The sequence below is a fragment of the Aythya ferina genome (genome assembly GCF_964211825.1).
Source record: "Aythya ferina genome assembly, chromosome: 3".
In the NCBI taxonomy this organism is placed as follows: Eukaryota; Metazoa; Chordata; class Aves; order Anseriformes; family Anatidae; genus Aythya; species Aythya ferina.
Genome location: NC_140298.1, coordinates 56002080 through 56010915, shown reverse-complemented (window position 1 = coordinate 56010915; position 8836 = coordinate 56002080). Strand labels below are relative to the sequence as shown.

General features: G+C 48.8%; 1 protein-coding gene across 2 annotated transcripts; it reads right to left on the bottom strand.

Annotated features, from left to right (window-relative positions):
* Positions 1 to 306: 306 nt before the first annotated feature.
* On the bottom strand, positions 307 to 8830 carry TAGAP (T cell activation RhoGTPase activating protein). 2 transcript variants are annotated; one of them, XM_084515131.1, is made up of 10 exons: positions 8699 to 8830; positions 8131 to 8215; positions 7968 to 8021; positions 7368 to 7434; positions 5683 to 5855; positions 4716 to 4877; positions 4138 to 4247; positions 3316 to 3511; positions 2744 to 2861; positions 307 to 2539 (listed from the first exon to the last, which is right to left on the bottom strand). In XM_084515131.1, the coding sequence occupies exons 2-10, from the start codon at positions 8155 to 8157 to the stop codon at positions 1359 to 1361; spliced, it is 2088 nt and encodes a 695-aa protein (XP_084371257.1). In that variant the 5' UTR covers positions 8158 to 8215; positions 8699 to 8830; the 3' UTR covers positions 307 to 1358. The 2 variants fall into 2 exon arrangements, with proteins under 2 accessions (XP_084371257.1, XP_084371258.1); XM_084515132.1 differs by having other exon boundaries at positions 5683 to 5852.
* Positions 8831 to 8836: the final 6 nt, after the last annotated feature.

The window sequence follows — 8836 nt, the reverse complement described above, 5'->3', positions numbered from 1 at the left end:
ATGCTTGTGCACTGTTTTCCAACCAGCCACTTTCAGAGCGGCATTACCTCATTGTAACTCCCTCTCCTTCTTACTGACAGCTGCTGCTATGTGGCAGTGTAACTTGTTTTCCTGACAGAGCTGTTCCCAAAATCTAGCCTGCAGTCTCCTACAACATCACTAACAGAGATACTGCCTGTCAGTTTCTTTCCTTCCCACTTAGAGATGTCATGTCATTCACACACAACTGCAGTGCCATGAAACAGTATAAAAGTAGGTACAATACCTGCAGTGCCTGAGTGTTTTAAAGGGAGACAATGGACAGTGTGGTGGTCATGCAGAAAAGTGTTTTATTGTAGTGAAGTTACACAGGAGAAAAACAAAAGTCTGCCTGCTCCTGGTTCAAGGCTTTACTGAGCCATAAAGGTAAGTGCTAACCAAAACAAGTTCCTACATGTAAAAACACATTGCACTTCTAGTCATTTTACAAGGTTAAAAGGACAATACCTGGAAATGTTTTTCTTTCTTTCTTTCTTTCTTTCTTTTTCATTTTACAAATAAAGTGTAATTTTGACTAGTTAAAGCTGGAATCTAGAATGTTTCCTTACAAGATTTCTTTCTTCTTCTTTTTTCATGTAAGAGCAAAACCGAAGATGTTCTCTCTGTCTGATTAGCTGTTGAGTTCACTTCAACTAAAGGCACCTCAGACCACATGAGGCTTACTTGATACATGCCCGTAACGACCCTGTAGGGCTTCGGTGGCTCTAAACCCAGGCTCAGTACACAATACTAATGCTGGTTAGTGGTCAGATCGTTCTCATGACCAGCAAGCAGGAGGAAGGAATGGTGGCAGGTACAAAGGGCTTTAGGGAAGAGTGCAGAAATGGCCTTGATGACAGAAGAGCTCTTCCCCTGCTGGGGTAACTGCCAACCCACTTCTTAATGCAGAAAATCAGCAAAGCACTGTATCAGCCTGACAAACACACACGGCATAGAGCCTGTGACCATACAGAGAAGAAAAGGAAGGTGGGGCAGGTTTTGGACCTGCCTACCTTTTAATTGTCCTTTTATGGATACAAATACAATGCTGTTTATCAACTATGGACTAGTTTTCAAACACAAAAGGTTATGTACAGCATATTTACTCATATTTTTACATAATAATACACACAGGTCTCCCCCCACCCCACCTTGTACGGTGGATGAATGTGACACGTCAAACCAACAAACAGTTCAGAAGAGCCTCCAAGAAAAAAAAAAAGTTCATATGGAGCTAGCTTATTCTTGGTCCCTTGAAAGTAAAATCTTACAAAGGATGAGCAATATATCTGTTTTTACAATATTTACTCTGCACAGTGCAAAGAGGGGGGATAGGCTCTTTAAACATAGGATTCCTTAGCATACTGGATCTGGTCTACCTCAAAAATTGGCTGGCTGCACCTCCGAGCCACGTACTCATGTTTGTTCTTTTGACAGGATTCAGACATAGCTCTCAGTCGGTACACTCCAGGGGTCACAGGTAAACTCACGCGGGAGTTTATTCCAACAGTAACACTGAGAGTTTCGGTTTCTCCATCAGAATCCTTCACTGCAGGAACTCTCTCACTGGGTGGATCCCCTGGATCTGCACAGGCTGTGCCCTGAGCACAGCTGCTGCACGGGTCAGGCAGCAAAGCGTCCTGGTTTGAAACCTTTAACCTCATAGTTTGAACCGTGAGATTGCAGGAGGGAACATGAGTGGCCAGGCAGTTTCTAGTAGCTTCTTCGTAAGACGGTGGTCTTCCAGGATTCCTCTGGTCTACCTCTCTGAAGACCTCATCAGCTGACCTGAAACGTGGCCTTTGCTGATATGGCACAGGCAATGGTTTGTCATCCTCAGGGCTGTTTTCCTGGACAATTCTGCAAGAGAATTGATCTTTCTTTGTGAAACTGTCTCTCTGGAAGCCTATGTTTTTTCCAGGTCCCCAGCTCAGGGGGTTTGTTAGTGTTTTCCTGTGGTTTGCAAAAGAGAATGACATGGAGTGCTTTTTGATCTCTCGCCGAGGTGTGCTGCAGTCTTCATTGGGCTTGGTGCAAAAGGACTGAGGCCTATTTAAAAAAGTTTTTTTGGGACTAGAGGGTGAAACTACTGGGGAACTGGTGAAGACTGAGCCATCAGAGCTCTCCAGGGAGCAACTGGAGGATGTTTTGGGTAGAGAGTCTGTTGATAATTGGGAAGGTAAGATTGCAAGCTGTTTTTCCAGTGCCGCATTCTCCAATCCTTGTTGTTTCTGCTGTACTGGAAAATTGTCCTCACTTTTGTTTAGTTTCTGTTTCCTTATCCTGCTTTCAAAGCGGTTCTGAAAGGACAGGTCTGGCTCTGAGTACCTCCTGTCCATCGTGCTGATGTCATTTTTACAGCTAGTCAGTGAACTGGCAGACATGCATGTTGGATATCTTCTGCTCACACCAGTGCTTCTCCCTTTGGGATGTCCCACCTCACAGGTACAGGAGCTGCATTCAGCTTCAGGATCTGGGCTGTCATAGGCGGAATCATTCTGATGAGCAGCACATAGGTGTTCTGTGGGGACAAAGCAGCTGTTAGTTTTTACTGACCATTGGAGAATAAAAGGGAACTATTGGTAAAATATTCATGTGGAAGTGCAGAACAAGTGTCTTTAAGCCTCTGCAACACTCTGTGTTTCCACAGACGTATTCCCACATAAAATTAAAGAATTAGGAGCAGCAGCACCAGTCTGTCATAATCCCCAGTCCGTTCTCTTACCTGTGGAGCTGTCTGTGTGCTCCGCTGACTCCTCAGTCAAGGCACTGGCAGGCCAGGCAATGTCCTCCCCAAATATTTCTGAGCAGTTGTCTATGAGGAACTCCACCAACACCGTCACCTGCACACAGAAAATCATAATTCAGTCAAAGGTGCTGAAAACATATTGCACGGTTTTTCCTGTTCCTGCCTAATGTAAGATGAAAGGCAGCACAGAGAAGGATGGTCAAAAATCCTTGCCTAGTAAGAGACCGAGTCCACACTACAGTGTGAGGCCTGACACTGCACCCAGCCTGGCCCGTTCCAATACAAGCTGAAGGCCATCAGCCAGGGCATGTGGGTGGCGATGCCCGCAGGGTGCCCTGTGCTCTCTGGGTGCGAGGTGCCCAGGAGCTGTGGTGCAGCACAGGGGGCTGCAGGGCACCCTCTGCTTGTGCTCAGAGGAGGGGAAGCCTGGCCTGTCATGCCGCAGGCACCTGGGGCACCCCCACCTCTCAGCGGTGCGGTTTTGGTTTATGTGGCTTTGGCACTGGCAGTGGGATCCCTGTGCAGGGCTCGGGTCTGTCCCAGCGTACCTTGTCGTTCATCTCCTTCTGCACCTCCAGCGGCAGCGTGCTGTCCGTCCCCGGGCCCAGCATATTCGGGCCAACGCAGATGGCGAGGTTGTTGGAGTCCATCCTGCTGCTGGCGGCGTTCTGGCTGATGCGGTGCAGCACGGAGAGCAAGTGCTTGAGCAAGACGAGGTTTGGTCTGGGCAGTTTGTCGGCCACCCTAAGTGAGCACAAACACAAAGGGATGTTAATCGGTGGTGCGGGGGCCGCTACTTCTTGGTTTGAGCAAGTCTCAGTTAAACTCAGGCAGATGACGCTTCCTCCAGAAAGAGGAAGGCGTGCGCTTCTTCCACTGCTGAGCAGAGGCACCATTCAGAAATCCCCAGCGGCAGCTGCGTGCGGTTAATTACAAGGTCTCGCACTGCACGGTCCCGACCGAAGGGCAGCGTCACAGCGTCCGTGCTGCTGAGCAGCTGAGGTGGCGTCAGGAGGTGTCACCAGAGGCTTCCTGACAGCACGTGAAAGGCCTGCAGTCATGCCACGGCTCTCACAGCCCTCTGGCCAGCCTCCACCTCAGCTCTGTCTGAGGAGCACTACACGGAGGTGGCCCCATGTGCCGACCTCGTGGCCCTCATGGTGGCCACATCTGTCCCTCCTGCTGGGCCTCTCGATCCCTAGGGTGAGCCCTAACGCCTTCAGGAGGTGCTGCTGCGAGAGGAGCGCCTCCCTGTGCCACTTGGCCTCTGAGCCAGCCCCACAGGGCAGCTGAGCAGCACCACAGGATTTTAAATGAGGCTTGATTCCCAGAGGAGGATGGTCACAAAACATGTTGGTTACAACACTTACTCTCTCAATTCTTCAATTTTTTCCTCCTTGCTTGGCTTCTCCAGTGCTAACATCCACTTCTCATACAGGTCGGCTGACAGGAGCTTGGAGGGAATGTTTCGGAGGAAGTCCTGCAAGGCCAAGAGATACAGATGAAGCTTTGGACATCTTCCTCTGTGTACACAGACAGCATCACCACAACTTGGGCTCCCTAGGAGCAGGAGCTGTCTGCTCCCTAAGGTGACCATCAGCACTGGGGAGCAGCGGGCTTTATGAGTACATGCTGAGTACACTTGCATCGGTACACTAAGAGGTCCTGGCTCTTTTCTGCTTTTTGTTCACCCCTAAATCTGACTATTCCTTGCTGAGGAGAAGAATGAAACAAGTTTTCTGTGGGTGTACAGGAAATCAGTGGCAGAAGAAGTGGAGCTGAAAAGCCAGTAGAAAAGGGAAATGCCGAACTTTCCCATGTCTGAAACTTTTCATTTGATTTCACTCTGTTTTTTACCCTGGAGCCCCACCTAAGCCAAATTGCAACACTAAACTGTGCCTGTGCAGATTAGCTATGTTACCCACAGCAGAAAGTCAGAGCAACTCACCTTCAAGACCACTGCCAGCAGATGCACAGTTTTGCTTTTCAAATCAACATTCTCGCCTTTGTTTAGGTCCTCCTTCAACTCCTTTCGTGCTTTCTCATTGGCAGCTTTTCTGAATATCCCTTCAGTGGAAGGTCCTTTCATATACAAAATAGTGAGGAGATCCTGCAGGAAAAAAAACAGGCAGGGATGGGAGAACTGTTACTGTGAATGAAGAAAGGTCCTTTGGCAGGTGAACACTCCTTTAGAAGTAGAAGAAAAAAATTGATTGAAGGTACATCTCATTTTACACAGGTCAACATCTAGTTCTATCTCCAAGTAGATTATACTGGTAATAAACTGTTTTCCCCCTTATCCATACTTCTTTTGTACCAGTGAACTCCACTAACCTCAGTGGAGCCATCCCTGTTTCCTTCCAGAAGGAAACAAGAGGTGACTTAAACCTGGGCTCAAATCCAAACCCTCCCAAGCCAGGCTGAATGCCTAGCAAATATTGCTTAGAAGAGGAAAAAGCATGGAAAATTGGAAAAACCATCTCAGTGGGAGAACTATTACAAGATCATTTTTTAACTAGAAGATAGTTTGTAGTTATTTATCAGTGGCAGTCCATAGCTGAACAAGTTTTGGGGAAAATATAGAAATCTCTGTATGTTTATAGTGCTGAGAGATTCATTTACATGACTTCTGTAAAATCACAGATGTTTATACCAAGCAGCATATCTGCTTTTCCAATTCCTGGTCCTGGGTTGTCTCCACTCAAAGTTACTTCCAGTGAAAGTTGCATGGGGTGGACAAAACCCACAGACCTAACTCTTTCTACATCTGGGATGGGCCATGAGCTTCCCAGAAGTGTGTATGGAGGGGAAACACCAAAATCACTCATCTCCTGAGCACTGCAGCACAAGTGCTGGGGATCCCTCATCCCACTGAAAGCCAGAAGTATGATAAATGTACCGCCAGGATTGCCTACCTGGACTGGCTGGGGCAGCGTGTCATCTTCCCCACAAATAATTGCCAGAGGCTGGCCAAACAGAGCAATCTTGAGGCCAGAGTCCAGCTGCCCTGGGGAATCCCCACTGGCAGAAGTTCGTCTCAGAGCAAACGGCCACGATATCACCTTCTTTCTTTTCTTCATTCCATCTGCTGCAAGCAAAACAAACAAAAAAACCCATGTTTTTCTGAGAAAAAAAAAAAAAAAAAAAAAAAAACACACACAAAACAAAACAAAAAAACAACAACACGGAACTATGCAATTGTGCTGCCTTTCATCTGTGTGCAGCGCTGTGTGGTGCAGAATGAAAAGCAGAGATGTATGTCGAAACAGCAACTCAAATTAAACCAAAAGAAAACCAAGTTGTTGCTAAGGAAACCACTGCTGAAACTGTGGGGCTGTGACCGTCCCTCCAAGGACACCACCTTTCCTGTTGGTTTTTTGCTGATTTTTTTTTCTTTCTTGTTCTCTAGTCACTATTTCCTCTTAGAGAACAGGGACACAAAAGGCACAGCAATAACAGCAAATATTTGATGTTTATAGAGATTTTTGATAGTGCAGAGGTTTCTGTGATAACTATCTAAGGCAGATATGTCACTTGGGCAGCTTGCAATGGCAACAATTCTCACTATGCAGACATGACCATGCTCAGTCTAAGGGCATGGCTGGAACTCGGGACTCGTGCTTTTCAGCCTTTTCCACAGGCTGCAATGGCAACACGTGGCTCCTGCTCTGCCAGCTCCAGAGTCGCAGTGCTGCGATGAGAGTTGTCCTGACAGAGCTTGCCCCCTACCAGTCTGCCACTGGATAGTGATACTTGCTCCAGATCATCACTGTTGGGCCTCATTGGCTTCAGGGTCACAAATCTCATAGCATGGGTTTTGCATCTGCACCTTAAAGAGGAGGGCATGCTAGGACTTTGGAGATGATGGTTGTATTGGTAAGAGCTGTGCTTTTTCCCTATCAGTAGAATCCTTTTGCTAGAAAGTTTTCTAAAAGCATTGCCCTCTGCAAATTTACTCTAAAGGACTTCTCTTCTACTCCAAAATGAAATTATACAAATTCTCAGGACTTGTATTTGTGGCTTAGCACGAGTCCTTGATAGTCGAGGGTTAAAGGCTGTGAGAAAGTAACCCAATGTTAGGGTCATGTAAAACCCTTGCTTCTGACTCTCCTGAGAAATGGTGTGGCATGCAAGCCTGTTCCAGACCCGCCCTGCTAATGGTCTCCTCCAGATTGTTTTGCAGGTGCTGAGGTTTTGCAGGGTGAGAGAAAACAAGCGCAGGCAGTCTGTTGCTGCTGCCGGCGGGGTTTATTTGCTCTGGAGCGTAACCGCTGGTAGCGGCCCTCACTGGCAGGCCCACGCCCCAGCGGCGATGCTCGTGGCAGAAAGCAGCACGTTTCCTTTCTGTTGCTGCCCAACACAATCAGGCTTTGCTCTGAGGAGCACGGAATAGGAACAGGCTGGCACCCAGCACTGCCATCTGCCACGGTACATAAGGGAGAGAGGTCGCCCGCACGCGGCGGCACGCGGGGGCTGAGCCACCCCCTGTACGGTGCTGAGCTTGAGCTGTGCCGGGGGAGGTGGAGCGGGCAGTTCTGCAGGAGCACCAGCTTGCAAGCGTTTTGTACAAGAAAGCAGTTCCTCTGTTTTTAAAACTCACCAGCCAGGTGGCAAAGTCCATCCTCGGGGTCTGCTGGTCCCAACAGGGGGCATTTCTTGGCATCAGCCTGCAAGAAGCGCACCGGGGTTACACGAGGGTCGTGAATGAGCTGCTACAGCCACACAGAAAAACATGAGAGGCTCCAGGGAGCGACCAGAGCAAGCCAGACACCTGCTGAACGACCCCTGCGCCCAGCTGTGCCACTGCCTCACTGCCCAACCGTGGTGGTGGTGGCAAGGGCTTATGCTGCAGCCAGCCCCCCCCCCCCCCGACCTGCCCAGCCACTCACAACCCCAGCGCTCCTTTAGGCTGCTGTTTGACCCACAAAAGCTGGAAACAAGCTGGACAGCCCACCCTTCTCCATCCTCCTCCTGCTGCTGGACATTTCCTCCCCAACTTCTCCAGTGAGGAGGGGGCTGCTGCCTCACTGGCTTCAGAGCCTGCTAGGATCCTGCCCAAAACTGCCCGGGAGCCTGGGGCTCTTCTGCACACATCCACCTTCGAAGGGCTCTGCCTGCTCTCCTCCCTGCCCTGTACCCACTGCGCTCCCCCAGGGGCCACCCCTTTGGAGGAGACCTGGGGTCTGGAGAGGCTGCTTACCTCTGACGGGCACTCGATCAAACTCTCCATGTTGCCAGCATTTAGTGTCTTTGACTAGGCAAGAAAACAAAGACCGTGCGTGAGTAATTTAATGCTACAGTTTAGAATCAGGGCTTTTCAAAGTCACTCTGTTGACAGAGCCGAAAAAAATAAAGACACTCACTGTATTACAGCTGCTTAACACTTTCATTAGGAGTTTAATCGGGGGATCTCTGGATGCTCTGGTTTCCTTAGGTCCTTTTGTTTGCCTGTTTATTGAAAAAGAAGTGGACACAGAGCTTTGTAAAACTGCACCCTTCTTTTTTTTTTTTTTTTTTTTTTTTTCCCTGCAATCCAGGCTGGCAATTCAGTATGATCCCAAACTAGCAAGATATCCCACCCAAGTCAGTCATAAACCAGCGCTCGCTGGAAGCCTGTCTTTGTAAGGCAGCCAGTCCTGTGCTCTGTGCGCCTCTTGATAAAATCAAAAAAAAAAAAAAAAAAAAAAAAAAGTGACTTTCCATTTTTAATCCATGCAAAAAAAAACGATCAGGCAGTGACAGCTGCCTGAGGTTGTTGCTAACGTGCCAGCACAAGGCTGAGCAAGCCAGGCAGCTCTGCCTACGAGCTGCACTTTGTGGTGGGTGCCTCTGCCTGACCCCTATTTGTGTGTGTGTCTCTGTACAGCTGCTTCTGGAGCACCCCACTGGCTACACCCTGACACCACGCGTTTATCCCCAGGCTTTACTTACCCAAGGAGCGAGTCCTGCCAGAGCTCCTTCACCTCCCGCAAACTGCTGAGGAAAGGAGAGGCAGCATCACTCCCCACTGCTACTAATCCCTTGGACAGACGGAGGCGACTAAACAGTTCTACCCCACGTGTGCTGCCT

What these genes read in the sequence shown, in the direction of transcription:
- TAGAP (XM_084515131.1), bottom strand. Translation starts at nt 8,157, where the DNA reads ATGAAAGTGTTAAGCAGCTGTAATACA. An exon ending in TGCTGGCAGTGGTCTTGAAG is followed by an intron (nt 4,248 to 4,715) that starts GTGAGTTGCTCT and finishes TTGGCCTTGCAG; the next exon opens with GACTTCCTCCGAAACATTCC. An exon ending in AAAATTGAAGAATTGAGAGA is followed by an intron (nt 3,512 to 4,137) that starts GTAAGTGTTGTA and finishes GTGCTCACTTAG; the next exon opens with GGTGGCCGACAAACTGCCCA.